This window comes from Hyaena hyaena, unplaced genomic scaffold (assembly GCF_003009895.1).
Source record: "Hyaena hyaena isolate Hyena2069 unplaced genomic scaffold, ASM300989v1 scaffold_30, whole genome shotgun sequence".
In the NCBI taxonomy this organism is placed as follows: Eukaryota; Metazoa; Chordata; class Mammalia; order Carnivora; family Hyaenidae; genus Hyaena; species Hyaena hyaena.
Genome location: NW_024080662.1, coordinates 3164903 through 3187345, shown reverse-complemented (window position 1 = coordinate 3187345; position 22443 = coordinate 3164903). Strand labels below are relative to the sequence as shown.

At 40.3% G+C, this 22443-nt stretch overlaps 1 protein-coding gene across 1 annotated transcript in view; it reads right to left on the bottom strand.

Annotated features, from left to right (window-relative positions):
* SETD2 (SET domain containing 2, histone lysine methyltransferase) overlaps positions 1-22443 on the bottom strand; it is a 122287-nt gene that overhangs the window by 3028 nt on the left and 96816 nt on the right. The window contains exons 16-19 of the mRNA XM_039228242.1: positions 16949-17083; positions 14221-14360; positions 11484-11595; positions 105-185 (exon numbers count right to left, since the gene is read on the bottom strand). Of these exons, the coding sequence (XP_039084173.1) occupies positions 105-185; positions 11484-11595; positions 14221-14360; positions 16949-17083 (468 nt within the window). The remainder of the gene's footprint in view (positions 1-104; positions 186-11483; positions 11596-14220; positions 14361-16948; positions 17084-22443) is intronic.

The following is a 22443-nucleotide window of genomic DNA, read 5'->3' as shown; positions in this document are numbered from 1 at the left end:
GAAGGGAATGCCCATTGACAGGCTAACCTAACACTCAGGACAAGAAAGGAAAGGGCTTAGGCTTAAGCCTACAAAGCTTAGTGCCCACACCCAAGAAACCTTACCTCTTTCCTGAATACTTCTTTGCTTTTCTTAGCCAGCTCACTGGAGGTGTCTGCTTCTGCTGTCTTGGGCTTTTTCGACGTCTACAAATGCAAAAGACAACACAGCAATGGTGGCGTGAGAGGTCATGTCAGTGGTGCCCTGTTGTCTGAGAACCCTCCTACTTTCCCCCAGCGGGGACACCGACTCCATTCAGGAGCCTAAGTGGGCATGGCTTGGAGTCAGCTCGGCTGCTGTCACCAGTCTTGCCACAATGTTTCAATCCTAGCATGTGGCTCTGGCCTCCCTCCTATAAACCAAGTTCTTTGCCCTAAGTCAAAGTTACATCCTTGATGCAGCTCCACATCTCATTGTTTCAGAGTCCCCTCTCCTGTGGAGGAATGTCCTGTGTGACACGACCACTCAGATCCCTGTTCTGCGCTTCAGTACCCACACTGTCAAGTGAGGCCTGGACTCGGTGAGCCCCACACCTCTCCTGGCTCTGACATTCTGGGATTCCAGGGACAAAGGAAAATGCTCTGAAGACCTTTCACCACACAACTGGAAGGTGAGACCACACCGTTGCCTTCCATTTAGGCCCTTCCCTTCCACTCCCCATGGATACTCATCACCTCTCCTCCAAAGGCAGAACTGGCCAGACTGTAGGAAACAGTCTCAGCATGCAGGAGAGGGATGGGAGGAGGTTGGGATCTCCAGCCCAGGAATGGAGAGCTTAAAGACTTATTTCAGTACTGGGAGGGAAGGAGACAGGGTCGTCCCAATCAGTGAACAGATGAGAGGATGCTAAGACACAGAAGACACTCTGTCTGAAGCTGGGAAGATGATGACAAACTTGAAAGTGATCCTTTCCGGCTGTGCTGGAGTGAGCGGGCACTGTAAGCAGGTGAAGGGGCCGGGGTAGTTGTGGCATCTGGAGTGCCTGCCATGCCAGACCATCTCCCTCTGCCCACACCAAGTATCAAGCCCCTCACTCTTTTTTTAGAGACACACACACAGAATCTGAGGCTCTGAGCTGCCAGCACAGAACCCAATGCGGGGCTCGAACCCACAAACCGTGAGATCATGACCTGAGCTGAAGTCGGACGCTTAACCGACTGAGCCACCCAGGCACCCCAAGCCCCTTGCTCTTAAATGTGCTTCTCCATGGAAAAGATCTATGAGCAATCCCCTTTGAAAGATTTCAGATGGACCCGGCAGCCACAGTTGCTATGACGGGTGCTTCATGTTTCTGCCAGCTGCTTAGAGCAGAGAATTTTTCTGCTCCCAAACCACCCCCAGTTTGGATTCCTCTGTTTCCATAAACAGTATGAAGGCGCTGGCGATGAAGGAGCTGTTCAGCTCACTTTGCTCTGGACCAACTCCAAAGAAAGGTGGAACTCCCTTGGCTTTGGGCTGCTACAAATCTGCTTTCTCTGATTTGTTATAAAAGCTTTACATATTTTCCATTTTTCTACTTTCTGAGGCTGTGGGAGCAGGAGGGAGAGGGCAGGGCAGAAAGAATATACAGATTCAACCTGTTTTCAGGGAACACGACTAAAAAGCACACTGTAAGTCTATTTTCAAATGTTTTGCTTTGGGATTTTGTGGTGATTTTTTCCAGTAGCAGGGAGTGTGGCCGTGCTTCACAATAAGACCTCAGGTAGCAAGGGATCAAGAATTGCCTGAATAAGCCAGGGAAACTTCAACACACCCTCAGCTGTTCTCTTACTGTAGCTCTTGAAAATCAGTAGCAATAGCAACGGCTACAGAAAGCCCCTGGAGGTATGACAACCATCTCAAGGCTCCTGATCCTAGAGGAGAGGCCAGGCTCTCAGTGAGGGTACTGTGTAAACAAAAATGTTCTGCTTCCTTCTGAATGGGGTATGTGTTCAGAAAGCTAAATAAATCTAGCGCACATTTAACAGCTTTCTAATTTAATCTCTGACTTGGTGAGGCAGGTAGGACTTTTTTTAAAAACAGTTACAGAGAGCACAGTCCACTGAGCTCTGTCTAGGAGCTTTCATGGTCCTTTTGAGTGCTGAGCAACTGGGACTGAGAAAGGAAACGTTCAAATGAAGGGTGCCTAACTTTACACCATGGAAATCATACACCAAAATAAAGTACTCTAGGGAGTACTGAAATTCATGTATGCCTCTTGGTCTGTGGTCTGCAAATGGCATGAGAAATGATTTCAGAAACTGGTTAACACTTACTCAATCCCAATGCCAAGCAATACCTGGAGCCAAAGTCAGAGCCAAGGATAGCACCTGATGGTCACTTACTTACTTACTCCAGAAAAAACCTCCCTTACTCTAGAAAAATCTTATTTAAAATGTTAGTATCTATACAATACATAAACTTTTAAAACCAGTGTTAGTAACCTTCTCAAATGCCTAATGCCAATTAAAAATCCTTTAGCACCAAAAAGACCATTAGTGGGTACCAATGGTCCCCAAAATATAATAGGCTATCTCATGGGGTTCAAGAACATCTATTTGTACTGCAAGTGGTGTTGCTGAGATTCCAGAAACCCATTAAAGAGGAGAAGGCACTCTGATGGGTGAAAAAGCAATGTTTTCTCAGGGCCTCAGCAATAATCAGGTTGCCTTTTCCATCTTTTCCATCTTTTCTCATACAGGGCATCAGCCAATGGAGAATTCTGGTGGGAATCTATGAAGAGTGGCCAGATGAGGGCACACAATGAGATGCAGGCAGAGGGCCCGGTAGATAGCCAGAATTTTCTGCCTTCAGCAGCTCACCTTACTGTCAGCCTTCATCTGGGGCACGTCTGAATTCCAGGGAATCTGGCTGGAATATGACCAGATATGAATATGACAAGGAAGGCCCAAGTACCTTCACATGACCCAAGGTGAGGCTTCAAGTCTTTCTGGCTAGGAAGGGAATGACGTCAAGCCTATTGGTTGGCTCTGATAACCACACACTGGCTGTGTAACACGACAAAGGTGAACTCCATCCTTTATTATACAGACAGAGATGACCATGTCATGAAGCCCGTATGGCCTTGGAACTGAAGAGTGTGGGGCTGGCCGAAATGAGTCCTGCCAGAGAGAAAGCAGGATATACCCACCTAATGCTTCTCTCTGAATTTAACTTAAATGCCCTTTGGAACATGAAATGGAAGACAATGTTCAAAGAGGAACTTTATCTTTCAGGGCAGCATGAATCCGGAAGCAGAAGTTGAGCTTATCAGAAACACTACACACGATTCAACCAAATTACTGGAGTGTGTGAGCCTGTATACGTCAATTAAAAGGTTATGAAAGAAGGAGCCTTGAAAATAATAAAAGCTCAGTATATCCTGTTTCGGAGTTGACACCACCTTTCGTAGCAAAAGGAGCAAAATTATTTATTTCAGTGTTTGGCTCTAGATAAGGCATCACACCTCATTCTGTCAAGAGAAAAAAAAAAGGTAGGGGAGGGGAGGATTGGATAGGAAAAAAAGATCTTTAAAGAAGTTTCTAGAAACGGTGTTTCAAAAGTCTGACTGGATTACACACAGGCTCCATCTATTTCCCTCAGAGAAAAGCGGAGCCGAGAAACCTGGAACTAAGGTCCTCAAGGTATCTCTGCGAACCGGAAGGCCTCCTACTCTTTCCATCTGGCCCTGAGTGCAGCACAGCCCTGGGGGCTTCTCTCTGGGGCCCTAGCTAGCGAGGAGGCTGTGCTTATGGGCGACTTAACCATCTGCTCTGCAGAGATCTGGGCTCTGGTTTCTGACAAGCCTCTCTCAAATGTGATTTCCTGGTTCCCTCTCTCTTGCTGGGAAGTGATTTCATATGGCATCCTTTTGCGAACTGCCCCAATGCCAAAGATGGGACCATCAACTGAGAAAAGACTCATATCATGGCCCCCGATCCCATCGTCTTCAACTCTGTCAATCCAACAAACACTCTACAGCTACTCTTTTAACATAACATAGTTACACTCAGGACATCTACTACACTTGTGTCCAAACGTTAATTAAAAGCCAGAAGTAGATGGTAGTAAAAACTGCTGTCTCTCAATAATGCAAGCAGTCAGCAATGATTCATGTCTTGGGCCTTGGACTTGACACTCACCAAATGGCGGATGATGGAAGAGAGCACAAGATGAGCAAGAGGAAGGAACACTGGGGGAAAATAGAGAAGGAGGGCTCTCACAGACAATTAGTCAGCATCAAAGCTTTCAAAAACCACCCATCCAGCACCACAATAGCACTCTTCAAAGAATCTCTGCCCGTTACACACTTCCCCCAAATAGATACCATATACCCCTATGGTTTCAAAAAAACCCCACCAATTTATTGATGTCTCAAACCTAGAGAGAACTGCCTACCGGTAATTCCTACCCCAAATCTTGTAAGGAGCTCAAATTCCACAATGAACTTCTTTCCAAACCTCTTGATCTTTCCTTCATTTCCTAGACTGAATTAATGGGATCTTATCCCACCAAGCAACAAATGAAGGTGGTGAGCCATCTTTGCCTCTTCTATACCCACTTGTTTGCAAAGCCTTGACCACAATGTCTCTCAAATGTCTTTGCATGAACCCCCAACATCTCCACTCTTAGTCCCTCACTTGCCTAAACTATTCTAATACTCTCCAATCTGATCTCCCTGCTACAAATCTCAACTTTTCAAATGAGCCTGTTTTGCTCAAAGGAAACAACACTTGCCTGTCCAATTCCCCTGCATTCACTGGCTCGCAAGTACCTATTGTACAATAATCACATTACTAGGACACCAAGATCTTATGACAATTTAAATAGGACTTTTCCCTATTTTTTGTCTTGCTCACTACCCCATATACACCAAACTCACCATACCCAAATACACTGTTTCCTATATACACTCTGTTTTGTCCTGACCTTATGCCTTTGCAAAAACTGCTTTCTCTACCTAGAATGCTCCTTCCTGCCCCATACTGGCTATAAGATAAAATTATGTTTTGTGGCATTTCACTGATGCATCTTCTCAAACCATTAATCACTGTGCTCCCTATAGCATTCTGTGCGTACTTTTTTTTTTTTTTTTTTAATTTTAAGTAGGCTCCATGCTCAACATGGGGATCGAACTCACAACCCTGAGACCAAAAGTCATATGCTCTACTGACTGAGCCAGCCAGGCGCTTCTGTACATACTTCTAATATAGCAATTATCCCACTGTGTTCTTTGGTTTATATATGTGGCTATTTCTTTAGAATGAACTTCCTGAAGACCAGTATTCAGTTTTTTTTCCTATCCCTAATACCTCACACAAAACATGTAAATTAATGAAAATTCACAGTAGTACAATCTGTACCCTCCAAGAGGATTAAAATCTATACAAAAGCCCTAAAGATGAAAAACACCCCAGAGGCATCCTTCTCCTGTCTTTTGAGTTGTTAGCAAGGTGAATGCAGTTGTAAAGGTTAGGAAGGTTGGATCCAAGTAAGTCCCTAGCTATCCAAGTCAGAATACAACTTGATGTAAGACACTATGGTCTGGAAAGGGATACAAAGACTGACACCTCAAGCCTTTGACTTGTCCTTCAGGGCAAGTTTGGGTGGAAGATCAAAACTCATTTGTTCTGTTGTCTGTTGTACCCAGATCAAAGGGTTAATAACAGAATAGATGCCTTTTGTTTACATTTTCTCATAGAAATACAAGAAATGGCTGACAAATCAGAGATAAAAGGCTCAGAAGCTAAGATACAGAGTAAATGTCCAATGAGATTTTTGCTGGAAGAACATGACCATTATGGGGTTTTTCTCTGGGTACTTGTTTCTATAAAAACTCTCCTACAGAACCTTCACATACTGCTGGGGTAGAAATGTACAATGATATAGCTATTTTTGAAAACAGTTTGACAATTTCTTAAAAGTTAAACACAAATCAGTCATATGACCCTGAAATTCCACTAAGTGTCTACCCAAGAGAGCTGAAAATGCACCCACAAAGAGATACACAGATGTCCACACAGCATTGTTCCTAACGGCCAAAGAGTGGGAATAACCCTAATGTCCATCAACTGGGGAATGGGTAAACAAAATGTGGTCCATTTATACAAAGGAATAGTGTTCAACCATAAAAACGAAATTCTGATATTTGCTACAAGGATGAAGTCTGAAAACATTACCCTATGTAAGAAACCAGTCACAAAGACCATATATTATATAATTCCACTTATATGAAATACCCAGAAAAGGCAAATCTATCCAGAAAGAAACAGATCGGGGCACCTGGGTGGCTCGATCAGTTGAGCGTCCAACTTTGGCTCAGGTCATGATCTCATGGTTTGTGAGTTCAAGCCCCGTATCAGGCTTGCTGCTGCTGTCTGTCATCCTGTTGGGGCAGACCCTGCTTTAGATACTCTGCTCCCCATCTCTGCCCCTCTCCTGCTTACACTCTCCCCCCAAAATAAAATAAATATTTAAAGAAAAGAAAAAACAGATCTGTTGTTGAGCTGGGGGTAGGTATGGGGATTAGCTGTAAAGGGATATGAAATATCTTATGGGGGGGGCGCTAAAAAATGTTCTAAAAACAGGGGCGCCTGGGTGGCTTAGTCGGTTAAGCGTCCGACTTTCGCTTAGGTCATGATCTCGCGGTTCGTGGGTTCGAGCCCCGCGTCGAGCTCTGTGCTGACTGCCAGCTCAGAGCCTGGAGCCTGTTTCAGAGTCTGTGTCTCCCTCTTTCTCTGACCCTCCCCTGCTCACGCTGTCTCTCTCTCTCTCCTAGAAATAAAAGAAAAAAAAAAAAAAGAATTTAAAAAAAAAATGTTCTAAAAACAGATTATAGTAATGGTTGCATAACTTGGTAAATTAATTAATATTTAACGTTTACTTATTCTTGAGAGAGAGAGACTGAGTGCGAGCAGGGGAGGGGCAAAGAGAGAAGGAGACACAGAATCTGAAGCAGGCTCCAGGCTCTGAGCTGTGAGCACAGAGCCTGATGTGGGGCTTGAACCCATGAACTACAAGATCATCACCTGAGCTGATGTCAGATGCTTAACCAACTGAGCCACCCAGGCACCCCCAAGATCAATTTTCTTAAGAGCTGAGGGAGACTCAGTTCCTAACTATATAGAAACGAATCTGACTGATTCTGTATGTGAATCGTGGACTGAAAATCCAGGACAGTTAACACAGGAGTCTCAGTGATCTCCCCATGACCAGGTAAGCTATCTGGGTGGTAGGGACTCAGGTCCCACCACTATCATCCCTTACCTTTACCCACAGCACAGTGCTTTCTGCAGGACTCCCAACAATCACTGAGCTGTTCTCCTTAAAAGAATTTCCAGATTTGACTCTTGACTTGTTTACACATAGAGAGAAGCAGAATCAGACTGTAATAATCCTGACACCATGATCTGAGCCACAGAATCTAGCCATGCCTAAAGCCAACACCACTCTTGACTTTCAACTTACACAAGCCAGAATGTCTCTTTTTGTATTTATGCTGGTTTCAGCTACATTTTTGTTATTTACAGTTGAAAGCAAACATTCACAAATACAAAGGTGTAATATTAAATATGCCACAAACAATAAAGTGTTTTATGTGCAAGAATAAGGGAGAAAAAGTTTAGACAAAAGCAAAAAGCCACAGGAAAAAAGTTTTCTTTTCTTCTGAATTACATGGCTACAATGTTTCGAGCCGTTTACCAAAGGTGTCATTTACATAAAATCAAACATTAGGTATAAAAAAACCTCCTTAAATTGATTTTTATCTTCTGCTCAGATACAAATGGTACAACTATTTTTTGGTTTATGATTCCATTTAGGAGAAAAGACACCTCTTAGCTTCAATTATTTGCTCACAATAAGAAGTATACTTGGCAGCCTAATTACATTGTGCACTCTCATTATTGTGATTTGAATTCCAAGAGAGTTATTTATGTATTTGTACTACCTTAAAGAATAATGGAAAAATTTCTCTATTTTCTCTGACATCTTTAAATTTCCATTAGAAGTCTCACTATGTAACCTCTCTGAGGCAATTAAGAGCTAGGAGGAATGTTTCCTCTTTATAATTTTCTACTCCTTCTCATCTTTATACATGTGCCAACCCCCATCCCAACATATAGGAGCATTGTTATATAGGAGAGTCAAATTTGAATTAAGCACTGGATTTAGATTTGCTTTTGCAGACCCTTGAATGGACTCCTTGTTGTTTGCTGTTTAACATTCCTGAAATAATTTAATGATATAACTGAAACAAATGTCAGGAAGCTAGCCTTTAAGAAATGCTAAAGAAAGGCTACACTATGTGGGTTGATTGAAGAAAATTCTGGTACTCTTATACAAGTATACATTACAGTGGAAGTCCTTCAGTCAAACACCTCTCTGCTATAAATGCAAATGTGCTGACTTCTTAGCTTTCCTAGTCTGTCCCTCTATACCAAATGAAGCACACCTTGGAGAATGTAATATACGCTCACATATTAAACAAAAAATAACAGTATATAGTTAAAATATCTTATTCTTTCAGAAGCCCATTACCAGATTTAAAAAAATATATTAAAAACACATAGAGTTCTTTGTGGTCTTACTAATGGTGTTAAAGTCAAGCATTATCTTTTAATAGTGCTAGTGAGTAGTGTGCTACAGTTATTTAGAAACAGAAAATATTCCCTCTCTTATCACTGACATTTTAGAAAAGCACCAAGGAACACTCTTCCATTAGACAGTGGAAATCCCACCATCTTAGTCACTCCCAAGTGGAATATCACCTTCAAAATCATCTCTATTATCTTGCTACACAATGAAAACAAAAACCATCATAATTTTTAGTTGGTTTAAACTCCTAAGTAGAGACCCTGTGAGAAAACACCTCTGCTGCCACAGAAAGTTCCTTAATCAGAGTCAAGTTATATCCACCATACTCTGACCAGTTTCCTGGCTGAGGTCTGGCCCTTCAAATTTCATACAGAGTTTCACAATGTAAGCATGCAGCAAGAGCTTCATATTTACAATTCATGAAAGGGATAGATGATATGAATCCCTACACAGTCCACCTGTGGACTATTCTCTCCCAACTTTCAAAGCTGATCGAACTAAATATTTGTTATTTTGCCTTCTATTAACAACAAAAGTATTAATCTAATCCTAACTTGAACTCACACTCCAGTATGTTCAGACAGATTATAAAGTAGAACAGTTTTCCACTAAAACCTAATTATTATACACTCACATATTTTTCCACAGTTGTCACTGGGAATATCATGTTAATTTAGGGCACTGCAGCTTTCTGGGATTCAGTGTATATATTTACTATAACTAATCTAGGGCAGGAGTTGAGAATCCACAGCCTTTACAGAACATGTCGCTTGCCTTCTCTCCATGTTATCAGATACAACCTGCTAAAAAGACTCCCTCTGAGTGGTATGCATACAGTGAGCTTTTGCAATTATACTTCTCCTACAGTTAATCAAACAGTATTCTATACCAGACCAAAACACTGAATCATGATTAATGGCAAAGGTGTAAAAAGTAAGGTCTCTCTCGACATTCTTTATAAACTTGGTCTTAGAGCTCAGCTGTATTCCTGCACCAGTGATCTCTTCTCAAACTTTGTTTTTCAAAAGATATAACTAACATAGCTACAGAAGTCTGCAAAGAGGAGCTGTTGTGGTTTTTGTTTGTGGTGTGTTAGCTTCTGGATACTTTAAATGGCAGTTGCCTAACAATCCTGGGCATATTCCTAAATGATTCAAGAAAATGTGACAATACCACAGCTACAGTGATGTGGTTAAGTGACTCCAGTGATTCATTTGAAATTTAGCAGGCTCCACGTGGGTTTAACTGAAATGCTTGTTTTTTGGCAAATACCAAATATATGGTGAAGGAAGAAGAATGCTTCCCCTAAGTGAATAAAATGAGAGAAGGTGTGTTGTTTCCACTTTGATTCTTTCACTCCACCTCCTTCCTTTCTACCCTCTTCCCTCTCCCCTATCTCTCCACTGACTTAACTAGTTAAGTACGTCTTCTCATTAAAAAAAAAGAAAAAAATTTGAATACTATTCAGATCTTAGGACACAGAAATATGGTCTTTGGTTTCATTGAAGACACCTTAACCCCAGGAGATAGTGGGTCCTATTAGAAGTGGACAAAATGGTGGATAAAAATGGTTATAATTCAGTCACTGTGTATTTCATTTGCTTGACCTCTAATCTTAATTACTGTTTTGTCAGAGGGAAAGACCAGGAATAAGCTCTTTTTTGCCTTCTTTGTTTCTAAAATAGTATTTCCATAGTAAAATATTTGTCCCAAATCTTAAAAAAAAAAAAAAAAAAAAAAAGTGTGTGTTGGGGAGAAGGTGGTGGAGGATACTCCTTTGGTGAGGTTTTAATGTAAACAGTTAACTTTTTCCCAGACCCATGAATCCCAAAATGGCAGGACACTTAAACACACCATCTATAGAAGATTTCAGTTAATGAGCTAAAAAACATTTAAAATGAAACGTAGAGCATCAAGAAGAATGTAGCAGATCTACAAGGGAAGAGCTAAGACAGATATTTTTTAAGATTTTATTTTTAAGTAATCTCTACACTCAACATGGGGCTCAAACTCACAACCCCGAGACTGAGAGTTGCATGCTCTTACTGACCCCGCCAGGTGCCTCAAAGAGCTAAGAAATATTAAAGGAAGTTACAATGGAATACAAATACTATGATTCTATTTGTGTGTTTAAAATGAAAAGTAAGAGGCACCTGGGAATAACCAGTCAGTTAAGCGTCCGACTCTTAATTTCCACTCAGGTCATGTTCTCATGGTTTGAGGCAGTAAGCCCGATGTCTGTGCCAACACGTGGAGCCTGCTTGGGATCCTCTTTCCCTGCCCCTCCCCTACTCACATGCTCATTCTCTCTCAAAATAAATAAACTTTTAAAAATAACAACAAACAAATAAAATGAAAAGAAAAACACTTGTGTGTATACATTTCCCAGAAAGGTCTGAAAGAACACATACCAAAGTAAAGTTACACAACCCTGACATTATTGACATTTGGGGCCAGTTCTTTGTTAGAGGGGGGACTGTCCTGTACATTATAAGATATTTGGTGAATCCCTGGCCTGTAGCATTCCCTCAGCTGTAACAACCAAAAATGTCTCTAAATATTATCAAATGTCCCCCAGGGAGCAATATTACTCCTGGTTTGAGAACTCCAGCACTAGTTAACATTATCTATCTCCAGAAAGGGAAAATGATAGGAGAGCAGCTGAAAAGAAATTAAGGGCTTGTATTTTTTGTTCTACATACCATAGGTCTGTACTGTTTGGATATCCTTGGCCTCTCAAGCATTTATTACATGTGTTAATTCTCCAGAATACGGAAAATAGAATCACAAGACCACATGGTTACAGGCCCAGCAAAATAACAGGGCACAGACTCCCAGATGATCAGGAAGCATGCAAAAGCCATACTCACCTTCATGGGGTTTTCATCATATGTTGGGGTCCCCAGGTCCATCTCAGCTTCATGCTCAAGACTGGCATCATCACCTGGGCTTTCCCAAGTAGGAGGATCCCACTGAGTCTGCCTAGAAGAAGGTAAGAACAGCCATGCTGTCATGGCCAGAAAACAGAGAACTCTGGCACAGGCATCTCTGCTCATATACACATAAAATATAACATATGTAATGAGATATAGAGGAAGTCAGCTTCGTAAGATAGAAACATTCTTTTGCTATCTCCCAGCAGCCATGATTCTATCCCACAGACATACATGTTTAGCCCACTGTATTTCTCTAGCCAGTGAGGTGGCAATGTTTGCCTTGTCGAAGAGAGGAGTAAAACCAAACACCCTATTTCTCACTTGGCTCTTAATGTTCTGAAAATAGGATTCAGCAAAGCCTAAAATGCACATGGAGTCAGGCCTTGCCTATGCCTTCCCTCTGCAGGTGAAGAGATCAACAGCGATTATATCTAGCATTTACTTGGAACAAAACAAAATAAATCACAACACAGTCTTCACAATCCTTGGTCACGTAGAAAATTGTTTCTTGCTTTGGGAGCCTTGTCTGTGGTTGTGCCCCTTTGCTTTAATGACTCATAGCATGGAAAAGACTTCAAGTTAAAAATCTGTGCCCCTGACCTCAAATATTCTCAATTGACTGCAAGAAGGGTTCTACCATGTCAACTCATTACATGTTATAGCTGTTTTAAAAATAAGAATGCATTGTTGGTTTTTTTGGTTTTTGGTTTTCTTTCTTTTTTTTTTTTTACATCTAAATCTGTGAGGTAACAACTGGAAGTAAGGAAATTCAATTCAGGAGTCTGAAGTCAGCTATCACAGAGAAGTCTAGCAGCCCTCAAGCATGGTGAACACCAGCCAATGACATCAAGCCAATAATCGTAAATCTAGCTATAAGGACAATCACTTAAAATGTCAAAAGCCTCAAGAGAAGTAGCAACACATCTGGTGGGTCAATCCTGCTGCCTTTGCAGTCTGGTGCTTTCCTACCACACCAAACTTGTCAGCAACATCAGAGGCACTTGAAAAAACCATAAAGGAAAATATTTGACTATGAAATTTTTTAAACTTGTAAGACATTACAAACAAAAACATTTGCATACTCTTGATAAAGAAATCTAACAATAATGACAGAAAATGGGTAGATACCTCAAACAAGCAATTCACAAAAGATGCAAATGGCTAACAATAAAGATGGTTCATTTCAACAATAAAAGAATTGGAAATGAAAGTAAGATTTCTCACCAACTATACTTACAAGATTAAAAGAAATTACATGAAGAAAAAGGTATTATCGTGCACTTTTTATGGGAGTCTACATTTGTACAATTTTTTTAAAGGTAAGCTGACAATTATCAATTTAAAGTGTCTATCTTTTTCGACCAACAATTTTACCTCTAGAAATCTATCCAAAGAAGGTAGTAAGGTTAGTGTCTACAAGGATATCCAGGGTTAGAGTTATATATAAAACAGTGAAAATCCAGGGGCGCCTGGGAGGCTCAGTCGGTTGGGTGTCTGACTTCGGCTCAGGTCATGATCTCATAGTTCATGGGTTTGAGCCCCATGTCGGGCTCTGCGCTGACAGCTAGCTCAGAGCCTGGAGCCTGCTTCAGATTCTGTGTCTCCCTCACTCTTTGACCCTCTCCTGCTCTTGCTGTCTCTGTCTCTCAGAAATAAAACATTAAAAAAAATTAAAAACAAAATAGTGAAAATCCATCAATGAGGGTGGGTTAAATAAAATTTTGTATAGCCATACAAAAGAACAGGAGTTGGCAAACTTTTTTCTATGATTACAGAGTAAATATTTTTTACTTTGTGGGACATATGGTCTCTGTCACAACTATTCTACTCTTCCACTATGGTGTGAAAGCAGCTATAAACAACTCCTGAATAAATGGGAGTGGCTGTGTTCCCTCAAAAACTTTATTTGCAAATACCAGTGGCCTATGGGCATAGTTTGCTGATCCCTCAAAGTATAAGCACGCACTAAAAACACTGTAGTTCTATATTAATTGATAACATTCTATACAGATTGGTAGAAAGATTATAAAACATGTATCCCAACAACTCACATAAGATTGTATACCAATGAGTACACAGACACCAACACACAGAAATTACATATATTCACATAAAGCTATCTGTTGTCTAAAAGACACATGTACTTTTTAAACTTCTAAGAAAAAGATGAATTGAACTTTCTATAAACAGCAGGGGTCACCAAAGTATGGCTCAGGGACCAAATCTGACCTATTGCCTATTTTTGTAAATGAAGCTTTATTGGGCAGACATGACTACTCATTTATATATGATTTATGGCTGTCTGCACAACAATGGCAGAATTGAGTAGTTGTGTTTGGCTGGCAAAGCCTAAAGTATTCACTGTTTGGCCTTGTACAGAAAAGATTTACCCAGGACCCCTAATACCCACAATGTTAGATAATTTTTTTTTTTTTTAACAAACTCTTTAATTTTCTCCAAAACAGGCCTGCAGATTAAAAATATACCAAAATTTATCTATCTAAAAGGTATGACATAACATTTAAGGTGGTATTCTGGAAATCTAGCAGCCCTCAAGCATGGTGAACACCAGCCAATGACATCAAGCCAATAATCATAAATCTCCCTTTATGATGGCACCTTCTTTGACCAACTGAAACTGATTTGGGGATATCCACACAGCACTTCTTACCTTGTGATCACATGGTAGTAATAAATCTTCCCTTCTGGATCTCGTGCTGTCTTCCAGTTGGGAGGTAAGACAATGGTTTTTGGTTTGGGAGGAGATGGGGGTGGCAGATCCAGAAGATTATTTGTCACTACCATTTCAGGCTAAAAAGAAACACATACACAAACTCTTCATCAGTGGCATCTCTTCTAATCTAGCTAAAAAGGACAAAGTAGCCTACTTAAGCAATATGTACAAATGTATCTCTATATCTTTAAAAAAAAGATAAAAAAGGAAGGTTCAATCTGGGAAATGATCAGAGATAGAGTATACAAACAGGTTTAGGGATCTATCAGAAAACTGACAACTGGATGGGGTGCCTGGGTGGCTTAGTCGGTTAAGCGTCCGACTTTCGCTTAGGTCATGATCTCGCGGTTTGTGGGTTCGAGCCCCGCGTCGGGCTCTGTGCTGGCTGCCAGCTCAGAGCCTGGAGCCTGTTTCAGTCTGTGACTCCCTCTCTCTCTGACCCTCCCCTGCTCACGCTCTCTCTCTCTCTCCTAGAAATAAATAAAAAACATTAAAAAAAAAAAAAAAGAAAGAAAACTGACAATTGGTTTCAAGTTTACCACCCAACGTATCACATTTAAAAATATTCAGTGGCTCACTATCTAGAGCAGTATCTTTCAACCTTAAAAAAAAAAAAAATGCTCAGGGGCACCTGGTGGCTCAGTCAGTTAAGCATCCTACTTCAGCTCAAGTCGTGATCTTGCAGTTTGTGAATTCGAGCCCAGCACTGGGCTCTGTGCTGACAGCTGAGAGCCTGGAGTCTGCTTTGGATTCTGTGTCTCCCTCTCTCTGCCCCTCCCTGCTCACGCTCTCTTTCTCTTTCAAAAATAAACATTTAAAAAAAGTTTTTTTAAATGCTAAATGGCATATACTAACTTCTGGATCCTGATTAGCTGAATTAGCTTTAGACTGATCTTTTTTAAACAAAAAGGCTGATGGGAATGCAAATTGGTACAGCCACTCTGGAAAACAGTGTGGAGGTTCCTCAAAATATTAAAAATAGAACTACTCTATGACCCAGCAATTGCACTACTAGATAATTATCCAAGGGATACAGTTATGCTGTTTTGAAGGGACACAGGCTCCCCAATGTTTACAGCAGTCCTATCAACAATAGCCAAAGTATGGGAAGAGCCCAAATGTCCATCGATGGATAAATGGATAAAGAAGATATGGTATATATACACGATGGAGTATTACTTGGCAATCAAAAAGAATGAAATCTTGTCATTTGCAACTATGTGGATGGCACTAGAGGGTATTATGCTAAGTGAAATTAGTCAGAGGAAGACAAATATCATGTGACTTCACTCATATGAGGACTTTAAGATACAAAGCAGATGAACATAAGGGAAGGGAAACAAAAATAATATAAAAACAGGGAGGGGGACAAAACATAAGAGACTCTTAAATATAGAGAACAAACAGAGGGTTGCTGAAGGGATTATGGGAGGGAGGGATGGGGTAAATGGGTAAGGGGCTTAAGGAATCTACTCCTGAAATGCACTGTTGCACCATGTGCTAACTAGCTTGAATATAAATTATAAAAAATAAATTATAGAATAATAAAAGAAGAAAAAGACAAAAAAGAAAAAAGCTGAAAAGCAGTATGACAGAATGTTAACATTTAAAGCTTATCTATTTTTCTGTATGTTTGAAACTTCATATTTATATTTTTAAAAATTTAATGTCACATTTTGGAAAACATGGACTGAACTATATCCCCCAAATTCCTATGTTGGAGCCCTAACTCCCAATGTGACTATATTTGGAGATAGGGCCTCAGAACTTATTATTGATCCTTCCCACATTTAGGAATGATTCTGTGCCTCCTCCAACTTTCTGTACCTTTTATGAAACTAATCTCTACTTTTAGTATTATTCATTGTGATCCTTAACTCTCTTATTGGAATGTTAGCTTCTAAGGATAAGAATGGAGTCTTAGGTTTGTATTCAAAATTCCTAGAAGGGCCCAACTCCTTGCAAGCCCTCAAATACCTGCTGTAAGTGCACACTGTCTCATTCCCCAACTGTCTCACACCCAGTCTTTATCTCCACTAACTGTCCCACCTGTCTAAAGTCACCATCCTCACCGGCCTGCTGCAGGAGCCTTCTCTGGAGCTGTCACAACCTCAAAGTGCTCATGTGATCAAGTTATTCTGTTTAGCCTCTTGATTGCTTCCAATGCCAGTCTCCTATTTCCCACTTCATCAAGATTTCACCACATCCTTCTCCATATGTTGCAGAATACCAAAAGTTTCTCTTACTACATATCGTACAACGTGTACAGTGAAGTAGTTCATTTCTATACTCGGAGTCCATGGGTCTAGTATGGTATCATATTCTAGTACTCCACAAAGTAAAATAGCTACTCTACAAAATTGTTACTTGAGAAATTCATAGCAAAGTATAAAAATACAAGGTCAGTTTAAATTATAAATAAAAAGGATACCAGGAGCAAAATATGTATCCATCAACACAGTGGTAAAATCTAGAGAAATTTTTTTTAATGGTTGAGTAATGCTTCCTCAGAGACACAAGCCGTTGAGTGAAAGTGGGGACGGCCAAAGTTAAAGAACAAAAAACAAAGTGAAAGAAACAAAAATAAAAACCTAAACCAAAAGTATACCTTCCTAAGATAAGGTACACAGCCAAGGAGTATTTTATCACCTGAAGGATTTCTTACCGGCTGTAAGGGCTGAGGCTGTCCTGGTGTGACTATCGCGGTCACGGCTGTGGCTGGCTGTACGACCACGCCTTGAGGGTGAGCTGTGAAAATCTGCTGTCCCTGGATATACTGAAGACTTGGTTGGGCATAGCTCTAAAAGACAAAATGAAGAAACTCATAATTTATACTCTTCTGGCTCTGCAGTAACTGACTTCTCAGCTGGCATCTTCTTATTGGAATCCATGATTTTTTTTAACTTTTACTAAAGAATACTTTGATTAAAATGTGTAAAACAATCTTTTACTTCAAACACAGGTTTTTTTTTTTTTTTTTTTTTTTAGTAATTCCCTAGTCATTAACTTACTTTGGTTTTACCACAACACACACACACACACACACACACAGAAAAGGCTGGGTGGGGTGGGGTGGGGTGGGGTGGCTCATAAGAGCTGTCCAGCTGTCCAGCTTCCAGGGAGACCGCAGTAATAACTGAAGGGCCGCACCTAGGATAACCAAGACACAGATCCTCAGGGCTCTTCTCAGAGAGCCTTTTTACTACCAACTCCTAAAAACTAACAGGTTGTTCTGACTGGAAAAGGTCAAAGAGAGTGAGTGATTCATAGCAGAGGAAGATGGTGATCTAATTTTAAACTAGTTGTTTAGCTTTTTGTAGTCTTCAATAATACAAGTCCCTCCGAGAAAGACAGCAGAGTTCATTCTAGATAAAATTCTTGTCAGCACTGATTTGTATAGGGCCTCATGAGGCTTAGAAAGCCCTTTCACGTGTATGATCTCATTTAGTCCTGAACACCATCAGGTGAGGATCTCCCCCACCTGAAGTCACATAAGAAATTACGTACCACGGCTAGGACTTAAACCTACGCTGGAATTAGCTCTCATCACTAGAAACACCGCTTAAAGGGGCGCCTGGGTGGCTCAGTTGGTAGGGCGGCTAACTTCTGCTCAGGTCCTGATCTCACAGTTCATGGGTTCGAGCCCCGCGTCAGGCTCTGTGCTGACAGCTAGCTCAGAGCCTGAAGCCTGCTTCAGATTCTGTGTCTCCCTCTCTTTCTGACCTTCCCTTTCTCATGCTGTCTCTCTCTCAGAAATAAATAAAACATTAAAAAAACTTAAAGAAAAAAAAAAGAAACACTGCTTAAAGAAGAGGTGACAACAAGCCCTGAAAAACATCCCTGTTGTCTCAAGAGGTGATGACTACCAAAGGGATGAACAGAGATACAGCCTGTACTTGAGGACAGATTTTTGATCCTAGGGACTGAGATTCCACCACAGAAAATAATTTCAGAAGCAGTAATAGATAAGTACTCAAAATATAAAATACAATCATTCCAAACGATACCAATAAAGACCCAAATAGTATGAATAGGCCCATGGAGCTACCAAGGAGATTTCTGTATGGGTAGGTACAGAGAGAACATAGAGAAAAAGAGAAGAAGAAGAAGAATACAACAACATACCTGACCCTTGAACAATGTGGATTTGAACTACACAGGGCCTCTTATAACAGATTTTCTATAGTAGAGTACTGTAAACGTATTTTTCTTATGATTTTCTTAATGTTCTTTTTCTCTAGCTGACTTTATTGTAAGAATACAGAATATAAAACATGTAACATACAAAGTATGGGTTCATTGACTGTTTAAGTTATTGGTAAGGTAAGTTACGTTTTGTGGGAGTTAAAAGTCATATGCAGACTTTTGACTGGGGAGGGAGGTTTGGCACTCCTAACCCCTACATAGTACAAAGGTCAACAGTACTTGATTCAGTATTCTGAAACAACTTAATCTACACAGAACATAAACCCACATTCAACGGTCAAAGCAGAATTATTATCAGAATAGTATCACAAAATAGAAATGTTTTCATATCAGTATTTGGATACAAGATGGGAAATCTGTGCAACATCAAAGATTTTGTAGGAACAAATAATATTTCCCCACCTAATTCCTGTTCCAAAGACCGAAATGTGGTTGAACCCAAACAACTTTTTTTTTTAAATTTTTTTTTTAATGTTTTATTTATTTCTAGGAGAGAGAGACAGACAGCGTGAGCAGGGGAGGGTCAGAGAGAGAGGGGGAGTCAACAGACTGAAACAGGCTCCAGGCTCCGAGCTGGCAGTCAGCACAGAGCCCGACGCGGGGCTCGAACCCACGAACCGCGAGATCATGACCTAAGCGAAAGTCGGACGCTCAACCGACTAAGCCACCCAGGCGCCCCGAACCCAAACAACTTCTTAATACTGATACATACACATCCAGACAATAGTGAATTGTCAGAGGTCAGTACATCCAGATGTCAGTACAAAATGAGGTATTAGCAACAAAGATGGTAAAAGAGTGTTTAAGATATTTAAAAGTGGTGTGTCTCGGTTGAGAGTTCGACTTCAACTTAGGTCTTGATCTCACAGTTCATTGAGTTTGAGCCTCCGTCAGGCTCTGTGCTGACAGCTGGAAGCCTGGAGCCTGCTTCAGAGTCTCTCTCCCTCTTTCTGCCCCTCCCCCACTCATGCTGCGTCTCTCTCTCTCTTTCAAAAATAAACATTTTAAAAAATTTAAAAAAAGAAATTTAAAAGTATAATCTCAAAGGTAAAGTATAAATAATTCATACAAAGTTCAATTTCAACTTTGCTAAAAATAAGCTTTAAATGAAACATATCTAACTGGGCTCTAGTCTATGATCTGGGAAATGAATTTGCAAGGGCTCTGATGCCCCAAGGAAGCGTCCTGAAGAGTGGATACAAGAGGCAAGTTACTGTGCATGTAGGGGGTTAATTAAATGCACTGGTAAATGTGATTCTGAGTAAAAACAGTTTCTAGGAGGCTGAAGAAGACAGTAAACTGATAAACATGTTATCTCCAGAGTGATCAGGAGGTTAAGCACCCAAATCTACAACAGAAAAATGCTAATATTTTGGAGGCTAAAAATTCTTTTGACTCTCAGTGAAACTTTGTTCATGAAGAATTTGTCAGACAAGATCAGAGATAATAAGGCTCATCTAAAGGATTTGATGACTGGAAGTTTTAAAGTTTTAAAGTCTCCTTGGCATGAAGACTCTGGCTCCAAATACTGGCTGTGAGAAACTTCTGACCTGAAATGGCATTATCCAGCTTGAGCACTCCCTGTATTTACTGGGTGAGGCTCCAGACAAATTTCACCTGTTTCTAAAATACAAAGATATATTTAAAGGATAATAATTTATCATCAGGAAAGAATGTGACACATATTGTAAATAACTTCCAAAGGAAATGCCAAAAATATCTGAACATCAGCCCTGCTAGACTAAAAAAAAAAAAAAGTCACCTAAGATAGCAATAATTATTTAGTGGTACAGTGTTTAAAACTCAATTGTCAAAAAGAAAGAGGAAAATAAAGCACTTGGGTGACTCAGTCAGTTGAGCATCTGACCCTTGATTTTGGCTCAGGTCATGATCTCATGGTTCGTGGGATCAAGCCCTCTGCTGTCAAACACAGAGTCTGCTTAGGATTCTCCCTCTTCCTCGCTCTCTGCCTCTCCCTTTCCCCTCTCAAAATAAATAAACTTAAAAAAAAAAAAAAAAAAGAAAAACAAACATTCCTCAGGGTTCTATTATATCTATTTAAACAAGCTAACAATCACATGGCAAAGTCAAAACTAACAACAGTAATAAAAAGGGGAAACTGGTTTGCAATCCCCCTGAAGTTAGTATGGAAGATGGAGACACTTGTGAGATATATCTAAACAGCATAAACAGTCTCTCTATTTGCTGGGGGGACGTCTGTAGGAGATTGGCTCCTATTCAAGAGACCTGAAATTACACAAAAGCTAATTTCTCAAACACAAATACAGTCTAGAAATATCTTTAAAATAGGCCTTCTAATGGGAATTACAAGAGAAACCTAAGGAGGTCCAAAATGTTATAGAAGAGAAAACATAATTATTCTGCTCCTACTTCTAGAGGGGGAAAAATCACTATTACTTATATCTGAGTCACTTCACTTTATAATGTGAAAAATTATAGTCTTAGCACTCAGTTTTTTTAGATGTGAGTTAGTATAACGTTTTAAGAATAGGTCACTAAGGGGCGCCTGGGTGGCTTAGTCGGTTAAGCGTCCGACTTTCGCTTAGGTCATGATCTCGCAGTTCGTGGGTTCGAGCCCCGCGTCGGGCTCTGTGCTGACTGCCAGCTCGGAGCCTGGAGCCTGTTTCAGTCTGTGACTCCCTCTCTCTCTGACCCTCCCCTGCTCGCGCTGTCTCTCTCTCTCTCTCTCTCCTAGAAATAAATAAAACATTAAAAAAAAAAATTATTATTATTATTATTATTTTTTTGTTATAGGGGCACCTGGGTGGCTTAGTCGGTTAAGCGTCCGGCTTTCGCTTGGGTCATGATCTCGCAGTTCGTGGGTTCGAGCCCCGCGTCGGGCTCTGTGCTGTCTGCCAGCTCTGAGCCTGGAGCCTGTTTCTGTGTCTGTGACTCCCTCTCTCTCTCTCTCTGACCCTCCCCTGCTCACACTCTCTCTTTCTCTCCTAGAAATTAAAAAAAAAAAAAGAAATAGACCATGTTTCTTGTATGTGATACACATTCTCAGGGAAAAAACTCAAAATAAATGGCTTGGTCCAAGAAAATGTGGCAAGACAGCAAAAGTTAGAAGAAATTGTTTAAGATACTTAAAACACACACATATATAAATACAGAGTAACTTTGAAAAATGGTTAAGAATCACTGTTAAGTAGAAATACATAGGAAAAACAGTTTCAAGCTACAAATATATAAAATATAGAAGTATGTGGCTAAAGAGATCATACAAAATGAATATAGTTAGTACACTTAAGATTTCAGGAATTAAAGCTGGACAGTTTTGCCATGGCCTTACAAACTAAATTTTGATTTAGTTTGAATCAGTATTAAGTAATGTGTGCAGGAAGGATCCCTGGGAGTCTATCTCATTTACACTAATTCACCTTTAAGGAGTGAGATGGAGTGACGTGAGAGACATCAGAATGTGGTGAGGATGATGCTTTACATATATTTTTGTTTAAGCTTAAAATGTATTGCTGGATTCTACAGAAAAGAAGACTGATTAAAAAACACAAATTCAGTATACTCAGCTTTTATATTTAACATTCCTATTGACTACCATAGTAAATATCCTTAGGCTAAGTGTATCAGAGTCACTCTGGCAAACTTCATGATAATAAACATGTAGGGGATAAAATACACAAGCTGGGTCTAAGAAAAGGGCAAGCCATCGCCTGCTCAATTACCATGACAGAGGGTTTTCCCTTTGAGAGCATATAAAAGAATAAATTGTATATTATTCACTGCCTATAAGCAAAAATGAGAGGAGTAATCCAAAAGCCTCTCTCTGATCACTTGGCTTTGCGGGAAGTCAGCTGGAATGTGGTAAGTAGCCCTACTGAGAGGTCCACGTGATGGTAAGAAACTGAGGCCAGTTAACAACCACATGAGTGAGCCTGAAAGTCAATCTTCTATCCTCTGCTTAACCTTCAGATG